At 43.8% G+C, this 21,332-nt stretch overlaps 1 protein-coding gene across 1 annotated transcript in view; it reads right to left on the reverse strand.

Annotated features, from left to right (window-relative positions):
- The window catches only part of C3 (complement C3), an 82,975-nt gene extending 61,789 nt beyond the window's left edge, over positions 1–21,186 (reverse strand). Inside the window, exons 1-9 of the mRNA XM_063119083.1 lie at positions 21,078–21,186; positions 15,350–15,542; positions 14,062–14,224; positions 10,156–10,226; positions 9,183–9,268; positions 7,381–7,463; positions 7,095–7,185; positions 2,721–2,823; positions 2,498–2,618 (exon numbers count right to left, since the gene is read on the reverse strand). Coding sequence (XP_062975153.1) covers positions 2,498–2,618; positions 2,721–2,823; positions 7,095–7,185; positions 7,381–7,463; positions 9,183–9,268; positions 10,156–10,226; positions 14,062–14,224; positions 15,350–15,542; positions 21,078–21,148 — 982 coding nt within the window. The 5' untranslated portion in view covers positions 21,149–21,186. The remainder of the gene's footprint in view (positions 1–2,497; positions 2,619–2,720; positions 2,824–7,094; positions 7,186–7,380; positions 7,464–9,182; positions 9,269–10,155; positions 10,227–14,061; positions 14,225–15,349; positions 15,543–21,077) is intronic.
- Between the last annotated feature and the right edge of the window lie 146 nt (positions 21,187–21,332).

Genomic DNA, 21,332 nt, shown 5'->3' on the forward strand with positions numbered 1-21,332 from the left:
TTAGGACAGCTTGAGTTTCTCTGTTCCAGAGGAGGCCTTTTCCAGCTTGCCTTCAGCCAAAAGATAGCCAGGAGGGACGTGCCCTTTCTTGGCTCAAGACGTGAGCCCCTGGCGAGGAGAGGGCCTCTTTCTGCTGCCTGAGTGTGGGCTGTTCGAAGTGCCTGTGTTTTTCCTTTCCTTTTCTTTCACGTTTCATGAAGAATTGTGAGGTTTGTTTTGATCAAAATGACACGTGTCTTTGTAAGGGAAGCTCTGTGGGAAAGTTCAAGCTTTTGAATATATACCAGAAACTCCACTCTATTCAATCAACCTTATTGTCAGGAGAGTGCATAACCCTGTGCCCACTTTTCTGGGAGTAAGACCTTTAACATCTATGGGATTTACTCCTGAGTACACATGCATAGGACTGTGCTCTAAAACTGCTGGGTGTAGAGCCTTGGTGGCAATTTCTTCTCTTGCAGGGTGATGGTGGGCCGGTACATCAAGCCCCAGCTCCTAAAGTTATTTATTATTATTATTATTATTTATTTATATAGCACCATCAATGTACATGGTGCTGTACAGAGTAAAACAGTAAATAGCAAGATCCTGCCGCATAGGCTTACATTCTAATAAAATCATAATAAAACAATAAGGAGGGGAAGAGAATGCACCAAACAGGCACAGGGTAGGGTAAAACTAGCAGTATGAAGTCAGAGCAAAATCAAGTTTTAAAAGCTTTAGGAAAAAGAAAGGTTTTTAGCTGAGCTTTAAAAGCTGCAATTGAACTTGTAGTTCTCAAATGTTCTGGAAGAGCGTTCCAGGCATAAGGGGCAGCGGAAGAAAATGGATGAAGCCAAGCAAGGGAAGTAGAGGCCCTTGGGCAGGTGAGAAACATGGCATCAGAGGAGCGAAGAGCACAAGCGGGGCAATAGTGTGAGATGAGAAAGGAGAGATAGGAAGGAGTACATCTTATTCATAGATAGGATACAGTACATCTTATTCATAGATGTACTGTATTATTCCTGTTGATGCCCATTATGTAAATGTCATTTGGTCTGGAGAGCTACTTAATAACTTTTACTGTAGCCATCCTAAGAAAATCATTCACAGCACAATGCTGTAGTTACTATTACTGTGTTCTATAATTGGGTGGCCACCTCTGAGAAAGCCCTCTGCCTCACTGACACCTTCCAAGCCTGCCTAAGAAGAGGCGCTTGGAGGAGGCCTCAGATGATTAGCATAGAATATGGGTTGGGACCACAATACCTGACGGAACGCCTCTCCTGACATGAACCTACCCGTACGCTACGCTCAACATCTAAGGTCCTCCTCATGCCGGGAGAGGCGCTCATGAGGTATTGCAGTCCTGAGCCATGTAAGGCCGCTTTCTCTCCACACCTTTCCACGTTGGCAACTGAAGCCCCAGTAATACCCTCAGAAAATGGATTTGACTAGGGGACTCCAGCTGTTGAGACCTAATCGAGAGGGAATCTGCACGTCGTTGTGAGGGCGCTTACATGCGGAGGCGGAGGAGGAGGCGGCTGGGGAACCGGCCGCGTCCTTGCTGCCGCCGCCGCTGCCACTGCCTCCTCCCCGCCGGCCTCCTGCTGCCGGGGTAAGAGCCACCCGGGTCGGAGAGCTCGGCTTCCGCCGAGCTCTCCGACCTGGGTGGCTCTTACCCCGGCAGCAGGAGGCCAGCGGGGAGGTGGCGGCAGCAGCAAGGACGCGGCCGGTTCCCCAGCCGCTGCCTCCTCCGCCTCTTCCTCCGTCTCTTCTTTCTCAGTGTACACAGCCGTTGTGGGGGCGCACTGGGGGCGCATGTAAGCGCCCTCACAACGACGTGTAGATTCCCTCCTAGAGGAGAGCATGGAAGCAACGTGGCATGCACAATTAAGCAGCTCAAGCATAAATCTGGAATGATTGCAGATATTCATGGATAGTTGTACACTAAAAAAACAATTCCTTCCAGAGCTTTATCACACCAGGGTTATACTGTGCAACCACTACAAATGGCGTGCAAAGGACTCCGAAGTTTCCCAGCTTATAATCTCCTTTGGCTGTGAAGTACTCCCATGCATCCTGCTTTAATTGTGCTATAAAGGGAAAAGCCTCGCTGTATTTAGCCACTAGTTTTCGAGCGTATCTTCCGAGCGGCCACTTTAAAGATAGAAACATCAAAATCTACATAGTAATAGATATTTAGGAGAGCTTTAAGCATACCAAATTTGAATCGGATTATGTCATCCGCTGATTTTTTATGATTTTTTTACATTTCCCCCCTTAAACCCTCTTCTTGGAATGCAAAGCGCTGCTGCCTGGGGTACAACAACAACAATGAAAGCTAAACGCTGTAGGGGATAATTCGAAGGAAACAGGTATGTGGGATGAAGCTACCAGTGCAGACAAATTCAAAAGTACAAATAAGAAAGGGTATGTACTACACCAAATAAGTAAGATTCCAATTTTCCACGTATGTAACACTTGCTATTTGGCTGGCTTTAAAACCATCGCTCACCTGAATCGGTCATCGCTGTTACAGAGACATAGAGCGCATGCCCCACGAGCTCATTGAGGTTCCGGAATTTGGACCGCAGCATGGCTTTTGTTAGCACTGCTTCACCATCGCCTTCATTTATCTGAAAAGAAAAAAGGAGGAAATCAAAGCGGTACACACGAAGAAACAGAGAAAGAGAGAGAGAGAGAGAGAGAGAGAGAGAGAGAGAGAGATTCGTCCTTACCGGAATTCTCCTGAGTGATTCTGGAATACTCTTTTTCTCATCATCTATTTTCACTCCAAACAGGACAAAGGCCACACCATCTACTTTCTTTCCATAGAGGAAGCTGAAAGACCCAAACAAAATTAAGGGTCAAGCTAGACATATCTAGCATCCTGATTTATTATTTATTTATTATTGCATTTCTATCCCACCTTTTTTCCTCCAAAGAACCCAGGGTAGCATGCGTACATTTATTTATTTATTTATTTATTTATTTATTACATTTTTATACCGCCCAAATAGCCAAAGCTCTCTGGGCGGTTCACAAAATTTAACACCATGAAGAGCATAAAAACAACCAACAAATTTAAAACACAAATACAAAATACAATATAAAAAGCACAACCAGAATGAAACCACACAGCAAAAATTAATATAGGTTAAAATATGAGATTAAAACAGCAAAGTTTAAATTTAAGTTAAATTAGTTGTTAAAATGCTGAGAAAATAATCCTTCTCCTCTCCATGTTATCCTCACAACAACAACCCTGTGAGGTAGGTTGGGCAGAGAATCTGTGGCCTTAGCAAACCTAAGGATTATCCCAGGCAAATGGAGGGGGTGTTCCCGCCTGCTTCCGGGATCCCGTGTGTCATTTGGATGCACAGGGATGATCCCGGGACAATCCCAGGATATAGGCCTGGTCTAGCCATGGCCTGTGACTGGCCCAAAGTCACCCAGTGGGTTTCCATGGCCGAGTGTGGACTAGAACCCGGATCTCTTGACTCCAAGTCCAACACTTTAGCTGCTACACCACACTGATTAGGAGGTGAGAGGTTTAATTTCAACATCAAAAGAGAGGCAGATGGGTGAACTCACCTCCCTCTGCTCCATTGGGTCAAGGACATTTCTCCCAACCCAGCTCAGTTCCGGTATTGGAGTTGGGCTGGGGAAAGGAGGTGTCTGGATGATGCACTGCAGGGAGACCGTGTGGGAGACGAGGGAAGGTTCAGCTCCCTTGTCCACCTGCCCCTTTTGATGTTGAAATTAGACCCCACCCCACCCCTCACTTTATGTGTGAGTAAAGTAGGTATGTGAACAAATGTTGCTGTCCCGCCACATCGATTACGGCCACAGCTAGACCTAAGGTTTATCCTGGGATCATCCAGGGTTCGCCCCTGCCTGAGCACTGGATCCCCTGTGTGTCACCTAGATGAACAGGTTTGACCCCCTGGATGATCCAGGGATAAACCTTAGGTCTAGCTATGGCCTAAGTCTCTAAGGGCCAAACTATATGTGATGCTAAATGTGTCACTTGTAGTTGCATGAAGCTTTTAAAAGTTGCAAATGGCAGCCACTGGGGCGCCGAATCAGGATAGGACACATCGTGTGTGTGTGTGTGTGTGTGTGTGTGTGTATGTATTAACCCTTTACTTTCCGTCTGTGGTCCAGACAAAAACCACCCAGCTAGATGCTGTTAGTTCTGGAAGGGAAAGCTTCCATTGGGATAAAACCTACTAGAGGGTGAGTGACTTTTGTCTTGACCACAGAATGGGATGAAAAAGATCTGCATGCCACGATCCCAATCATGATTGGACTCGCCAGTGTGGCCACTATTTACAATTTACAAAATTATTCTGCTCAATCATTGGCTCTGCAGCAATGTTTTTAGTTATACATTTTATGTTGTTTTTATATTGTATACTATATGCATTTTAGTGTGCACTGCTTACAGGTTTTATTATATTATTTTAACAAGATCCACAGTAACACAGCTACAAGTTATGTGTTAATATCAGGTGTAGTCTGATATGAAGAAAAGTTGCAGGAAAGTCTTGTTAGCAGAGAGCCAGTTAGCAGAATGTTATTTTCTGGTGAACATTCATCTCTGTATTCCTGATAAGCTGGAATTCACCCATGTAGTGAATGCAATTGAATAACATTGCCCAAGCAGAAGAGGGTGGAGTGGGGGGCAAAAATGGGGTACAGGCTTTTTGACAAGGATTACTCATGAATCAGTCCTTCCAATGAAGAAAGAGAAAACAACATTAGACTCATCAGTCCTCTGCAAAAGCAGGATTCATACAGTGCTGTTTTCTCAATCTGGCAGCATCATGGATTGATAGGATGCAGAACTGTTCTAGGCTAAGGCTTAAATGGATGTTTATGGTTCATGCTTCTGAATGATGTTCACTAATCCTATTATTCAAGGTCAAATCTTAAGGTGTTTGTGTTATCAAGTCTGCAAATGTTACAAAATCCGTTCATACACATCCACCATCACATACAGGTCTTTTAAATTAAATAGTTATTTCCAAAGATCGCCATTCAGATTACAATGCTGTCTTACTCACACACACACACACACTTGTGAATGACCTTGCAGTACAGAAAACAGCTCTTCTCTTAGGGCTCACCTACACCAAGCAGGATATCCCACTATGAAAGTGGTATGAAAGTGGCATATAAAAGGCAGGAGCCACGCGACTGCTTTATAGCAGTATTGAATTGCACTTCAGGATCTACTCTGCTTCTTTATAGTGGTACTGAACTGCACCGACAACTGTTGGGGCCCATGACACATCTACACCAAGCAGGATATAACACTCTGAAAGTGGTATGAAAGCAGTATATGGTATGTGTCAATGGGCACCAACAGTGGTCAGTGCACTTCAGTACCACTATAAAGCAGTCGCGTGGCTCCTGCCTTTTATATACCACTTTCATACTACTTTCATAGTGGAATATTCTGCTTGGTGTAGATGAGCTCAAAGTCTCCATTGTGAAGATGCTGATGACATTATGATTTTTAGATATTGCTGCTATCTTAAACCTGTGTAAACCCCAATGAGTAGAAATCTATAGAACTGCATTATAGAAAACTAACATTTAACTGAGATTTCAGCTGGTTTTGAGCATGTTGATTATTTTGAACTGAATAATCAAGGGTTCTCAGGCAGAACCTTAATGGAATCTTAGCATGTCTCAGGCTGCCATCATAAAGAATGAAAGCATCTACATAAGAGAGACTGGATAACACATCTTTCTCAAATGCAGTTTTGAAATAAACTTTTGAATGTAGTTCATCTAGTATGCTATGCTGATACATGGACTTCATTTTATTGGTTGTTTCTTTTCTTTTTTTTACAGAATTGCAACCCTAATCCTACTTACTAGGAAGTAATTCCCATTGAAATCACTAAAATCAAGTTTCAAATAAATATAGTCTTGCAATATTAGACTGTCTGAAGCAGAGAACAGAGGGAAAGTGAGTGGATGCATAAATATGAAGCCTTTAACTCATAGCTTTATCAAAGGTTGTGCTTCTGGATTCTTTGTAGGATTAAGATCAGCTCCTGTCTGTGCCTTTCTACATCTTCCATTATTAATGGAAAACTGAACTTCCTGTGATAAATACTTATTATGTGATGGCTAAAGACCAAACACATCAATTTTAGTTTTATGTTACATTAAAAACTTTGTCAATGAAATAGATTTGGATACATCGTTTTACTGTGCCCAACATGGGGAAAAAATGTATAGCTCACACAATTTCTAAATAGTATCATAAAATCTGGACTATTTCTCTTGTGTCCACATTAACTTATTACAAAACTATTTGGTACATTTTTTGGCCAAAACAATTTACTAAAAGATGGATATTGTTTATTACCTATTGGAATAATACATTTCAACACAGGAGAAAACCTTTATATTTTATTTACTATGACATAGAATCATAGAATAGCAGAGTTGGAAGGGGCCTACAAGGCCATCGAGTCCAACCCCCTGCTCAATGCAGGAATCCACCCTAAAGCATCCCTGACAGGTGGTTGTCCAGCTGCCTCTTGAAGGCCTCTAGTGTGGGAGAGCCCACAACCTCCCTAGGTAACTGGTTCCATTGTCATACTGCTCTAACAGTCAGGAAGTTTTTCCTGATGTCCAGCTGGAATCTGGCTTCCTTTAACTTGAGCCTGTTATTCCGTGTCCTGCACTCTGGGAGGATCGAGAAGAGATCCTGGCCCTCCTCTGTGTGACAACCTTTTAAGTATCTGAAGAGTGCTCTCGTGTCTCCCCTCAATCTTCTCTTCTCCAGGCTAAACATGCCCAGTTCTTTCAGTCTCTCTTCATAGGGCTTTGTTTCCAAACCCCTGGAAAACATTTTCTATTTTATACCTTTTCTTTATCTCTGTCTTTTTTTACTTGTCCATCTTTTGGCCTTTTAGAAATCAAATACTTCAAAATCATCATTTAAAGAATCAAGTAAAAATGTTTAAATCAGGAGCAAGCTGCAAATCATTTATTTCTGCCTTTTAGGAGACAATTTATCTTATGAAGATGATAATAAGTGTCAAATTAACTCTCCTTCACCTTTACACAATTGCACATACACCCACCTTGCAGTGATAGACACTTTGAAATCCTTCTCATCATCAATGTATAAAAATGCTTCTAATGGGTTCACTATGACTTCAAAGCTTGGCAGCACTGGAGAAAAAACAGGGGAAGAGGGAGAAAGTAAATATTCATGGAAGGATGACAGGGGGAAAGAGTTGCAAACTTCTAGGACCAGCAATGTTAGCACTTTCCAATGCAAAGGTGGTTCTTCCCTGAGAAAAACTCAGGGGATTATATATAGGATGAAGCCAGGGATCAGGCAGGGAAGAGGCCATTTCTTCCTACCATATTCTTTGACATCAAATTGTGTGCTGAACATCTCCTGTGGAGAGTCTTCATACTTGGCCACAGCCTTCCAAGTCCCCAAACTAGAGAAGAAAAATGAAGAAGAATTATTCTTCACTACTTCATCAACTCATAACAATAAATATGCAATAAGCACGGGCCCAAGACCTCTTTCTGGCATGCGTGGGGTTACTGAAGACATGGATAATTGGGATCATCCATGGAAAATAGACACAAGCTTGGAACTTTTCTTTTTCCTAAAGCTTTTAAAACTTGATGTTGTTTGGACTTTACACTGTTAGTTTTACCCTACCCTGTGCCTGTTTACCCTACCCAGTGCCTGTTTACATTCTCTTCCCCTCCTTATTGCTTTACTATGATTTTATTAGAATGTAAGCCTATGCGGCAGGGTCTTGCGATTTACTGTTTTACTCTGTACAGCACCATGTACATTGATGGTGCTATATTAATAATAATAATAATAATAATTATAATAATAATAATAACAGAATGTCTGACGCCCAAATCTTAGGATCTAAATATGTGGATCCTCCCTACCCCATGGGTTCAAATCTGCCTCCCTATCCCATGGGTTCAAATGCTCACCCATGGAATCCATGTGCGGTGTTGGAGGAATCAACGGCCCAGTTTGCATGATCACCATGGCTTGTTTAAACCGTGGCGCATGCTGGACACGATTTGCATAATCACCCGCTCAGGCACAGCTTGTTGTGTCGGCTGAACCTGGAAGGCATGGATTGTTGGAGAGGGAAGCAACTCTCAAATAACTAATGGGCTGTTGTTGGGTTATTTGAGGATTCATTTCCCCTGCAACAAGCCATGCTGCCTGGATTCGCACAACATGACAAGCAGTGTGTTGGGTAGATTGATAACCGGAACCAGAAGGTTCAAACATATAACACCGATTCTGGCCTGCTTGTATTGGTTGTCTATATGTTTCCAAGCCCAATTCAAGGTGCTGGTTTTAACCTATAAAGCCCTACATGGCTTGGGACCGCAATACCTGATGGAACGCCTCTCCCAACATGAACCTGCCTGTACACTACGCTCAACATCTAAGGTCCTCCTCTGGGTGCCTACCCCTAGGGAAGCTCGGAGGATGGCAACAAGGATGAGGGCCTTTTCAGTAGTGGCCCCCCAATTATGGAATGATCTCCCCGACAAGGCTCACCTGGCGCCGACATTGTTATCTTTTCGACCCCAGGTCAAGACTTTTCTCTTCTCCCAGGCTGTTAACAACATATGCTGAGTTTTTAACTGACTCCAGAATAGTTATTTTAAATGGATATTGTTGTTTTTATGCTTTTGATGGTTTTAAATTTTTGTATATATTTTTTTAATGTACACTGTTTTTATCTTTTATAAGCCACCCAGAGAGCTTCGGCTATGGGGAGGTATATAAATGTAATAAATAAATATAGATGATTAGGCAAATGGTGCCCAGCAAACAAGCCACCATGTTTTAGTCATGGTGATTGTGTAAACTGGTCCATTGAGTATCCATCGTTCACCTACACTACACCACAGGGTTGTTATGGGGATAAAATGAAATAATCACATGTATGCTGCCCCATGCTACTTAGAAGAAACAAGACGATAGAAAGGTGATAGAATAAGAAAAGTAATTATTAATATTGAAGTTCATGAAAGCTTGGGAGATTCCAACTTGAATAAGAAAGCAAAAAGCAGGAAAGGCGCCATACATTTTAATAAGCTTTCTTGACTAATTGCTGTTTCAGCTATATTTCGGTAACAACTTTGCTGTATAGCAATATTCATACCTGACAATCTGAGGTAAGTTATAAGGCCGGATGTTTGTTGAAGTAGGCTTGATGGGATTCTGGTTGACAACAATGCCCTCTGGTGTCTGGAAGGGGTGAAGATATTTATGCAGGATGAAAAACGCTTGCATATATTATTTATATTCCGTATGATAAAAGTTCAGCTGGAGCAAAAGAGTTAGCCTGTGTCCATATGAGCTGTGTGCCATCAGAAAGTGGAGATCCAAAAGTATAATATACTATGGACCAGAAAGACCTGGATTCAAATCACTGCTCAGCCATAAAACTTACTGGATAATAATAATAATAATAATAATAATAATAATAATAATAATAATAATAATAATAATAATTTTATTTATTTCTTACCCGCCTCTCCCTTTGGATTGAGGCGGGGAACAACATTAGAACAGGAATCAATACATCTTAAAAATTCTTGATTTAACATTGATCTGGATAGGCCTGCCGGAAAAGGCTAGTCTTTAAAACGGCCTTAAAATCACACAGAGAGTTAATTTTACAAATCTCCTCCGGCAGGCCATTCCACAATCTGGGGGCAACAGAAGAAAAGGTCCTCTGGGCTAAACACTCAGCCTAAATCGTTTGAGGCAAAAAAAGGCCATATGTCACTCTAAGTTCCATAAAGGAAGGGCATGATGCAAATGTAAGGGGGAAATTGCTTTGTTGTTAGAGACAAAAAAATGAACAACCGACCACCTCATCTCATAAATTTCTTTTCCCAGGGAGATGGTTTTAATTCTGTGGTGCTGGTGGGATTGGCCTCATCTTTATGAAACTTTGGCACAAGGTTTGAAGTTGATATATGAAAACATTTGCATGCAAGGTATTTCTTTTGAAAAAGCTATCCAGCGTGGCCTGTGCATTTCCTCTGCCATCACCACAGATGCACATGAAACTTTAACGAAACGCCAATGCCACAGCCACTATCCACACAGGTACATATGTATCTCACCTGAAACTCAACAATCACTGTTTTATCCAAAAGCTCTAGGCTGTGACCCACAGAAAAGACACGATAGCGCACTGCAGACAAAACAAGAAGATATCATTTATTTGTGAAAAAGTTAAGGGGACAGCAGGTGCTGGCATCTTAGAAGGGTGATGTAAATTCCTAACCTGTGAAAAGTGGTCTGCTATTCTCTGTGGCCGCCCCGACTCAAAAGGCAAGCTCAAAGTTTAGTCTGTATCTGCTGGCATCCACTTGAATTTACTTGTTTCCAAACGCTTCTTCCTAATCTGTTGCCTACATTCTATCTGAGCTTCTATTATTATGCATTTAAATCATCTCCAGGCATGCTGGAGAGATTTTGACCCTCTTGACTCTCCATTTAATTTCCTTTTAATGAATCCAATAATATTTGGCAAGTCCTCTGTTGAAATTAAATGTGACTATTTGGACATTCTTGGCATCCTACCTAGCAACTTAAATTTGACTTTCAGGGCTTCATGTCAGTGTTTGCCCATGTCAGTGGTGCCCACGTACACCATTACTGCTGAATCTCCCCTACGTTGGCCCTGTTCAGACAATACGCTACGTCATTTTTGGGCCACTAACCCTTTTGCAGCAAATGGTGAGTGAGCATGTTAAAACCATGGTGATGTAGCCACCATGGTTAGGAATGGTTCACACGACACGCTAAGCCATAATGTTTAGCTCAAAATGCTTAACCACTGTGGCTTAGCATTTCATCTGAACAGGGTCATTATCTACAAAGCTGTCTGCACTGCAGTTGAGTTCTACAATCTCTGCAGCACAAAGGCAAGTAATTATGTGATCAACACATACTTTACAATTTCAATTTTCTTTGTATTCTTGCTAATCAAATCTCCTGCTTCCAAGACCTCCCCAACCAATTTACTGTTTTACTCTGTACAGCACCATGTACATTGATGGTGCTATATAAATAAATAATAATAATAAATAATAACCCTACCCTACCTACAAAGGAATATTTTCTGTACGAGGGAATATTTTACCTCACACAAAAAAATGATTTCTTCTCCATTTCTCTTCCTTCCTCAAATGATTTCTTCCTGCTTAAGACCCTAATTCTAACCATCAATTTAGAGTGGGAAAGGACCCTGCACTTCTCACCAAAACGTCTATATGAGAACAGAATGATAATCGCATTGGGGTATAATCTGGACTTTCATGAAATTGGCTTTGGTCCATCAGCAAACACACGAAGCAAGAAAAGAGTAAACAGTACCTAAAAAAACACTTTTCAAAGGTCGGACTGCCATTGAAATCACCTTACTTTGGGGTAGAGTGGGCGGAGTCATCAGCCCCATTGATGCTGCTCAGTCAGTGAGAGAGCCTTGTTCTCATCCCTCCCCGGGAAGTTTAATGAAAGAGGTGAGTAATGTGGCATAGTTTCCCCTTCGCATTACCGACTGTGAACCAAGGGGGGATCTACACTATTGCTTTTAAAGCACTTTAAAAGCACTTTGAAAAAGTTTTGAAACCTGTATATGCAGTGTGTCCTGGCCCCCAACAGTTGTCAAAACTGTTATAAAGCGCTTTAAAGCGCTTTAAAGCAGTAGTGTAGATCACCCCCAATATTGAAGGCCAGGGGCAGACGGGCGGGCAGACAGGAGGCACCAAGGTTCTGCACGGAAGGAAAAGGCTGGGATCGCTTCCCTCTGCAAGCACAGTGGAGTCAGCAGTGGGGGCTACTATTACTGCTGCTGCCTCCATTTCCCCTGCTGGAACTAAGCCTCCTTCTCCTCCTCCTCCTCCTCCTCCTCCTCCTCCTCACTACAGACACTCAGGAAAATCATGCACCCAGGGCACTATTCTGAAGAGGAGTCAAGAATGAATCAGTGGCTGTGAATCGAAAAAGCAAACAGCTGCGTTCCTCTGAAAGAGAGACCCCAAAGAATTCCATGATTGGAGAGGCTTGTTCCCAGCCCTATCCATGCTCCCTAGCCAGGGCCGGTGCCAGACTATTTTGTGCCCTAGGCAAAGTGAGCTACTTTCAACCCCCCCCCCCAAAAAAAAATGCCAATTTTGATTTTTAAGAACAGATGTTTCCTGGAAAAAATAAGCACAAAACTTGAAACTGCTAAATTTATTTTAAAGTGCAAGAAATACGTCATGCCAATTATAGCAAACAAATTGGAAAGGAATGTCTATGGGTCTAAAATGCATTATTTAATAGGAATATCACCTCCAAATCATCCCCCCCAACTCACACGTGCACACACACACTCCGCATCACTCACTCCGAACAAACACACGCATGAACACATGCATTCACTCAAAGACCCCTCTGCACCCCATTCACCCATACATTCTCTCTCTCTCTCTCTCTCTCTTCCGGCCGCGTTCCGGAAATCCGAACATGGAGCCGCCCCATCCCCACCCCAGCGTCCCTGGCTTCGCTTCGGCTGGGTGGGCGCAGGGTGCCATCTCGCCCGCCCAGGCCCAGCTGAATCCTCGGGCCGGGCCAGCTCACAGCCAACAATGCATGAGTCCTGCGCTGTGCCCGGGGCCCCTCTTAGCTTGGCACTCTAGGCGGCCACCTGAGTGGCCTCTATGGTAGCACCAGCCCTGGCCCTAGCTGTACTGGCTGCCTTCTGTGTATTCCTCAGTTGGAGGTGTTTCACAATTATAGGTATCTCACAACTACAAAATACCACAGCTGACCACCTTCTCTCCTTCCGCTCTGTGTATTCTTTATTCTGCACTACTTATAACCCGGCTACTCTACTATTGTGAATGAAACAGCTACTGCTATTATGAATGGGAAAAGCAGTCTACTTATTCTGAAAGCAACCCTACTGCAAAGCTTGTTGCCCTGCCCATCTTCCCCTACACCTCTCAACCAACTAATGGGAAAGGCAGTGAGAGTAGCCAATCTGCCATTCCCATTCATAAAAACAGGCTAGCTATTTCTCTCTTTTGAAAGCAGTAAGTACGCAATTTCAAAGGGGGAGTAAAATAGCTATCACACATTTATGAATGGGAATGGTAGGCTAGTTATTCTCACTGCATTTCCCATTCATAAATGCATGACAGCGATTTTACTCCCCTTCGAGATTGCGCACTTCCTTACTGCTATAGAAAGAGAGTGTACCTGTCCTGCTTTTATGAATGGAAAAGGTAGGCTAGTTACTCTCGTTGGTGATTGCAGTGCCTATTGGGGAAAAGAGTGAATGCAGGGAGGGCAGCCCCACGCCTTGACCACATCACTACCAGGTCACAGCCAAGTCATAGATGCACGCCCAGGATTTAATGCAGAAGGGCGTAGCATGCTGCAGGGGAACTGTTTGGGAGCTATTTTAGGTTTTAAAAAAAAGACAGAGTAAAAGGACTTTTAGAAAATGTGGCTTTTCAAGAAGTTTGGCTGCAGATTGGGAATGATGTCATAGGCCTCAAAAGACCTCAAACTTCTTTTCCTTCACACCAAATGGCTCATGTAGATGCCCCTGGAAATCAGACTAGATTCAGTAACCAAAAAGGCTGCTCAGCAGAGCAACTAGCAGTGTGTATTTTAAAACATATCATGGCTTCTCCCAAAGAACTCTCTTTAAGTATCATTTTTTAGTGTTCTGATGATTAGATCCTAGCACAAGAAATCAACAGTAGGTAAAGTTTCTTGATTGGGAGCACTGAACGTTAAAAAGGTTGAAACTGTCTAAATGCCTATAGAGAATACCCTTAGTCAAGAAGTATCCCTTTTTCAAACCACCTGTCTGAAAAGACAAAACAATCTGTCTCCAGCTACAGGTGAGGCATCTCATAACAGTAAAGATCAGGCAAAGAAACTAAGGTCAGATTGAAAAGAGCTATCTACTCCACACCCCCACTAGAGTCTTAGATAAACCTTGCGGTGGAGCTAGCAAAAGACTTTACCTGGAGATCCAGGTGTGTAGATGGTTTTATCTGTTTGGATGAAAATATATCCACTCTGGAAGGAGACCAGAACCACCTTCTCCAGGGTGAATTGAGGACAGGTGGCCTGGATAATCACGTACTGGCGTTGCTTGGAATCCTTCTTTAAATCTTTTACAGGAACCTGTATGGGGACATCAGGAACTAAAGAATGAATTTCTCCTAACCTTTACTAGCAGGACAAATAGTACCACAGAAATTGTATATAGAGTCCTGCAGGGGGTAACAGCTGGAGTCTGCAGCTTTCAGAATACTCCCCATCACCCCAGTCAATAGACCAATGAAGGATCTAAATGCCTTTGTATTTGGTTCCTTGGACATGCACTTATTACTCAGTTCTTTTTACCCAGACTTCCCCAACCAGTGTCCAAGTCAGCAAGGACATGAACTGAGAATCAACCATACCAGCCTCTATATCAAGTCACTCTAGCTTCTGAGTATGGAGAAAGGAGCCTTACTGTTGAAGTGTGTCCAAGGGTTACTCCCACTGTCATTCATATGACATTACAAGGGATCAAGAAGCATTTCTCCAGGAACATGCACTGCAGACACCACAGTGTTCAAAGTGCTACAACTGAGAATTGTGGTTGTTGGCTTCTGCCATCCTCTTCCAGTAAAAGTAGCAGGCTTGCTTACAAAGATCAAAGTATATTTGCTAACCACTAAAACTATTCTGCTCTGGAACCTCTAGCAATCTGGTGCTTACAATGCATTCAATTCTGGTCTGATGATTATACACTACAATTCTGCTATGCTTCCTTTACATTTCCTGTAACTTGGCTTGACTACACAGGCAATTTGCTCTTTCCTTCTCCACTCAGGGTTTTATGCTACACCCCCCCAAACATCTTCAAAACAATGCAGTCCTATGCAGGTCCTAGGGCCCTTCCACATGCCGTAGTGAAGGCGCATGCATGACGCACCCTCAAGTACGACCCCAAAACGATAGTGTGGACTACAGCCAGAAGAGTCAGAGGAGGAGGCTGGGGAATCCGTCGCGTCCTTGCCACCGCCGCCTCCCCGCCGGCCTCTTGCTGCCTGGGCAAGAGCGACCCGGGTCGGAGAGCTCGGCTCTCTTCTGGCTGTAGTACACACTATCGTTTTAGGGTCGTACTTGGGGCGCATGCATGCGCCTTCAGTACGGCGTGTGGAAGGGCCCTGTTCAGTGGGAATTACTCCCAGGATAGCATTGTGCTTGATTTATGTGCGTACAGGACAACACCATCTATAACTATCACCACACACTCACCCTTATGGCAGGGGAGGCCAGCATGCCATTTTCTGGGTTCAAGGGAGCTTTGACCATGTACAAGATGTTCTTCTTCTGTGGGAAGTCATGGACAGAGACGGTGACCTCTGTTGCAGTGTTGAGCCCATGAGCCTCCACTACAACTTGCTCTTCAGTCTCTACCCGCAGGACGTTAGGTGTGATGAGGGTGTAGCTATGAAGGAAAAAGAGTTCGTGCACTGAATTGATTTGTTGTATTTTAAATGTCAGACCGCATCTTCCTGCTGAAACTCCTGCCTCTCTTGCTTTGGAAAAGTAACAAAAACCCAATCACCCTTTAGTAGGGATAGGCAGATCTGTCTAGTCTGGTTCCACAGATTTCCTCTTTTCCCCAACTTCAAGGCCGATCTTTCTTTCATTGTTTGTTTGCATAGGACAGGGGTGCAAACCTCTGAGTTGTTGCTATGTGATTTCGATGTCTGCCTTCTATGTATGCTCTATTGTGTTCCAAATCTGCTGTGCCAGGCTCGGGTGGCAGGAAGAGAGCTGGGGGGATTCCACATGTCGTACTGAGGCCGCTTCCATGCGGCCCCAGTGAGACCCCAAAGCGATCGTGTAACTTGCCTGGAGAAGCGACGAGGAAGAGGCGTCCTTGCCGCCGCCGCCACCCACCTACCTCCAACCCGGCCGGGATGGAGAGCTCGGCGGAGGAAGGCGGGGGTGGCGAGTGTAAGTAAAAAAAAACCAAACCGCTCACCCCACCCTGTAACCCCACCCCACCCCACCCTCGGGTCCTGGCTCCTTGCGGTTATTCACAAGGAGCCAGAACAAACTGCAACACCCAGCCACATGTTCTGCGGTCTCGGGATCATCCCGAGACCATGGAAAAACCACGAAAACAGGGTAAGGTGATATCCCGGGGAAAGGGAGGGATCATCCCTCCCTACTCCCGGGATCCCCTGTGCGTCATGTGAATGCACAGGGATGATCCCGGGGTGATCCCCAGATTATCGCCCCACTTAGCTATGCCCTTAGCCACTGTGGTTAAAGTCGTGGTTTAAGGTGTCTTCTGAACACAGCCCAGCTTTCTGGCTTAACCACCATGGTTAAACACATAGTTTAAGGTGTCTTCTGAATGGGGGCAATAAAAGAAACAGTAATATTTGTTTTGGCCCTTACACAGAAAGCTGCATCACACCTGGGCAAAACCATTGGCTACCGTGGCTTCTCCGCTCCTGGTTTGTTGCTCAGTTACTTCCTGTTTGAAAACACTGCGCTCAACATCTAAGATGCTCCTCCGAGGGAAGCTCGGAGGATGGCAGCAAAGGAGAGGGCCTTTTCAGTGGTGGCCCCCCAATTATGGAATGATCTCCCCGATGAGGCTCACCTGTTATCTTTTCAGCGCCAGGTTAAGACTTTTCTCTTCTCCCAGGCATTTCATAGAATCATAGAATCATAGAATAGCAGAGTTGGAAGGGGCCTACAAGGCCATCGAGTCCAACCCCCTGCTCAAGGCAGGAATCCACCCTAAAGCATCCCTGACAGGTGGCTGTCTAGCTGCCTCTTGAAGGCCTCCAGTGTGGGAGAGCCCACAACCTCACCAGGCAACTGATTCCATTGTCGTACTGCTCTAACATTCAGGATGTTTTTCCTGATGTCCAGCTGGAATCTGGCTTCCTTTAACTTGAGCCCGTTATTCCGTGTCCTGCACTCTGGGAGGATCGAGAAGAGATCCTGGCCCTCCTCTGTGTGACAACTTTTTAAGTATTTGAAGAGTGCTCTCATGTCTCCCCTCAATCTTCTCCAGGCTAAACACACCCAGTTCTTTCAGTCTCTCTTCATAGGGCTTTGTTTCCAGACCCCTGATCATCCTGGTTACCCTCCTCTGAACACGCTCCAGCTTGTCTGCGTGCTTCTTGAATTGTGGAGCCCAGACCTGGACACAATACTCTAGATGAGGCCTAACCAGGGCTGAATAGAGAGAAACCAGTACCTCACGTGATTTGGAAGCTATACTTCTGTTAATGCAGCCCAAAATAGCATTGGCCTTTCTTGCAGCCATATCACACTGTTGGCTCATATTCAGCTTGCAATTTGACAGCATTTAACAACATATGCTAAGTTTGTTTTTTAATGGACCCTAGAACTGTTGTTGTTTAAATGGATACTGTTGTTTTATACTGTTGTTTTTATATTTTTGATGGTTTTAAATTTCGTATACTTTTCAATATTCACTGTTTTTAACTTCTGTAAACTGCCCAGAGAGCTTCGGCTATGGGGCGGTATATAAATTTAATAATAATAAAAAAGGAAATAAACAATGAGATTTCTCAGAGAAATCTGTGAGTGCCCGGTAACGAGTGTGCAATAAAACGCTTGTCAGATGGAGCTCAGAAATCTTAAGAGATTGCAAAAGCTGTATCCCAAGGTTGAAAGCAAAAGCTATATCCTAAAGCTAGGTGACCATATTTGGGAAACCAAAAAAGAGGACACCTAGTGTTGGGGGGGGGAAAGTACGTTATTCCCGATTGGAGTGGAGGAGGGGAAAGGATTTCATTCTGCACCACCACCATCCACTCCAATTGGGGCCTTTTCTATAATGTCCACGAATGACCCACTTCCCCCTTTAAGACCTCAATTGGTGGGGGAATGATGTGCCTCAAGAAAGCATGTCATTCCCTCTTGCCATGCTAATGGCAGCCTTAAAGGGGAAGGTGTGTCATTCTAGGACATTATTGAAAATTATAGAAAATCCCCCCTGACACCATGGAAAGAACAAAAACCAGGACAAATCCGGGGAAATCCTGACAGTTGGTCACCCTACTGAAAGCAACAAGAAGAACAAAAGCCCATGCTTTCCTTTCATTTACTACCATAAATCACATTCATAGTCTTCGCATTATTTCTGCCCTATTTCTCCTTGGAATTTGCATAGCTACGTCCTCCGCCCACATATTTTATCCCCTTCAGCATTTAGAGCCTGTATCTCAATCTCAAAAGCATCCTTTCTTTCTGCCCAAATGGTCCAGAGCAACAGCGAACCGCACCGAGCCTTCCTTAGTTTCAACGAAATCAGCAGAATTCTACACTACAGACATTTCCCATTGGTTTAACACTCATTCCCTTTCCCAGGGAGTCCTGGGAACTGTAGTCCTGTGAGATGAGAGAAGGTGGGCTAAGGATCATTGACAGAGAATTTCAGCACCCATACCAAACAGCAATTGCTAAGATTCCTCGGGGAAAGCCATGGCAGTTATATGGGTAGAAGCTAATGTAAGCTTATAATATAGATATAACCTTAGTGCCTGTAATCCAAGGGTGAACTGAAAAAAGCAGGAATAGAGAACCCTGGGACAACTCTAAATTGTCCTGCCTGGCACCGACATTGTCATCTTTTCAGTGCCAGGTCAAGATTTTTCTCTTCCCCCAGGCATTTAGCAATGTATAATGAGCCCGGGTCTGTTTTTTGGCTCATCATTTTTAAAATTGTTAAAGCGGTTTTCAATGTATGTGTATATTGCATGTTTTTGTGGTTTTAAATTTTTATATGTATATTTTTTAGCATTTTTATCTTATGTGGACCGCCCAGGGAGCTTCGGCTATGGGGCGGTATACAAATGCAATAAATTATTATTATTATTATTATTATTAATAATAATAATAGTAGTAGTAGAGCAATAGAAACGATGAAAGGGTTGGAGAACTTTTGTATAAGGAAAATATACTGCATGTGATGTTTTCTTTCATTTTAATTTTAATTTAGATGAAAAAACCTATTTCGGATGAGGTTAGTTTATATAGAGAACAAATAAGGAAGCGTTGCTATAGATGGCTGTTAATCCACCGTACCTGCTTTCAGTTTTATCACTGAATTGAGAACCAATCACTACACAAGGAGAATTTCCTTTCCGGCTTTTCTTCTATATAACCTGTTTTGTTCTGTTTTCTCCCCTTGCCCTTCCTCCCCCTGCAGTCCTCCTGCGTGACTAGGCAGGTATCTCAGTTTTCTTTGTGGATTTTTAAGCCTTCCTTGGTCCTCCTTCTCCACCTGTCTACAACAATGGGGTGTGTGTTTCTAACTCCTTGAAAAAGTTGCAGAAATGGAACGAAATTTAAAGCTCCGTCACACTGGGGGTTAACACGCTCCCTACCGTCATTTCTCCACCGTGTTTTCGTTCCTCAGTTACTTCCTCTTTCAAAAGAGGAAGTACAGAACGAGCATGAGGCCCATTGAGTCCGCTGTTCTAATGGCGCTGCTTCTCCTGCACACAGCAGGAGAGAGCAGCAATTCCGTGTTTAAAAATACATCAGACTTAACTTGGGGGGGGATCTACACTACTGCTTTAAAGTGCTTTATAACAGTTTTGACAACTGTTGGGGCCCAGGACACACTGCATATACAGGTTTCAAAACTCTGTGAGAGCCCAGTAACAAGCGTGCAATAAAACACTCCTCGGATGGAGCTTTTAATATGCTGGTTCTCCTTATGGAGAGCCAAAACATGCACTACTGGATAAATACATGACTTTGTATTTATCCAGATGTGAATCCAACCATAGAGTGGAGGGTTGCTTTTACACTGCACCAAAAAGGGAGGGGCTCCAACCACAGACACTGCTGGATGAATGCGTAACTTTGTATTTTCATAGAAAATAGAGGATTTGTCCACAAATGAAATAATTCGGAGCACACAGGAGGGGAAAACTTGCTTGGACACAGTTGAGTATAGCAGGAAAACAAGCTTGCTTAGCGATCGCCCCAGAAGAGTAAAATGGTGGCAGCATTTTTGACCATTCTGAAACACATGTAGGCAATCGCCACAACTTGACACAACAACCTTTATTTTAGACTGTGGGTTCCCAGGGCGGCTTATTTGAGGGAAATCACCATGGGTGGGGAAAAAGCTCACAGAAGACATGCAAAGCCATCGTGGGTTAAATAAACCCTCTTGGTGTATTTAAATCATCGTGGGTTAACGGGTAGTCCAAATCCAGTCAGTATGTTCACTGATATATCACTTACCCCATAGTCTCACTTCATCCCTCCATAGCTGACTCTCAGTGGATTGCAGTTCACATAACCACTGAGATCATTACAGGTATTCCCCGTAGTAACCTATGGCTGCGAGAGCTGGACCATAAGGAAAGCTGAGCGAAGGAAGATAGATGCTTTTGAACTGGGGTGTTGGAGGGAAATTCTGAGAGTGCCGTGGACTGCAAGAAGATCAAACCAGTCCATACTCCAGGAAATCAAGCCAGACTGCTCGCTTGAGGGAATGGTATTAAAGGCAAAACTGAAGTACTTTGGCCACATAATGAGAAGACCCTGGAGAAGAGGCTGATGCTAGGGAAAGAGGAAGGCAAAAGGAAGAGGGGCCGACCAAGGGCAAGAGGGATGGATGATATTCTGGAGGTGACAGACTTGACCTTGGGGGAGCTGGGGGTGGCGATGGCCGACAGAAAGCTCTGGCGTGGGCTGGTCCATGAAGTCACGAAGAGTCGGAAACGACTGAACGAATAAACAACAACATACACATTTGGTTTTTCTGCTGCATGCACCAAAATGATTTAAGCCATCTCGAGAGATCTGCTATATTTGTGAAAAGCCACAGACTACCCCTAGAAAGAGCAGGGATCTCCTCAGCATATAACTTTAGAAAAGAGAAAGCAGTCAATGCTCTCCTGAAGAGAGGACTTCCCTTACTTAAGAAATGGAAGTGCTGGGGTGAGTTGCTGAAATTTGTACTTACAGCTGGCTGTGGGAAGAAGTCGGGAAACAAACCAGAAGGGCAGCCACAAGGTAGAGAGCAGTCCCCTCCATGGTGATCCGGAGGGCCAGGAGAGACAAGTACAATCACAGTTTTTATCCTGTGAACCTGCTTCTAAGACAACCCCTTTTGCATTAGCTGAGTCTTTAATCAATAAGTGGGGAGGAGTTTGAGCAAACTGGGAATTTCAAAATAAACAAGCAAGGCTGTCAGGAATCACAATGATATATTTGTCCT

This window comes from Elgaria multicarinata, chromosome 3 (assembly GCF_023053635.1).
Source record: "Elgaria multicarinata webbii isolate HBS135686 ecotype San Diego chromosome 3, rElgMul1.1.pri, whole genome shotgun sequence".
NCBI classification, from domain to species: Eukaryota; Metazoa; Chordata; class Lepidosauria; order Squamata; family Anguidae; genus Elgaria; species Elgaria multicarinata.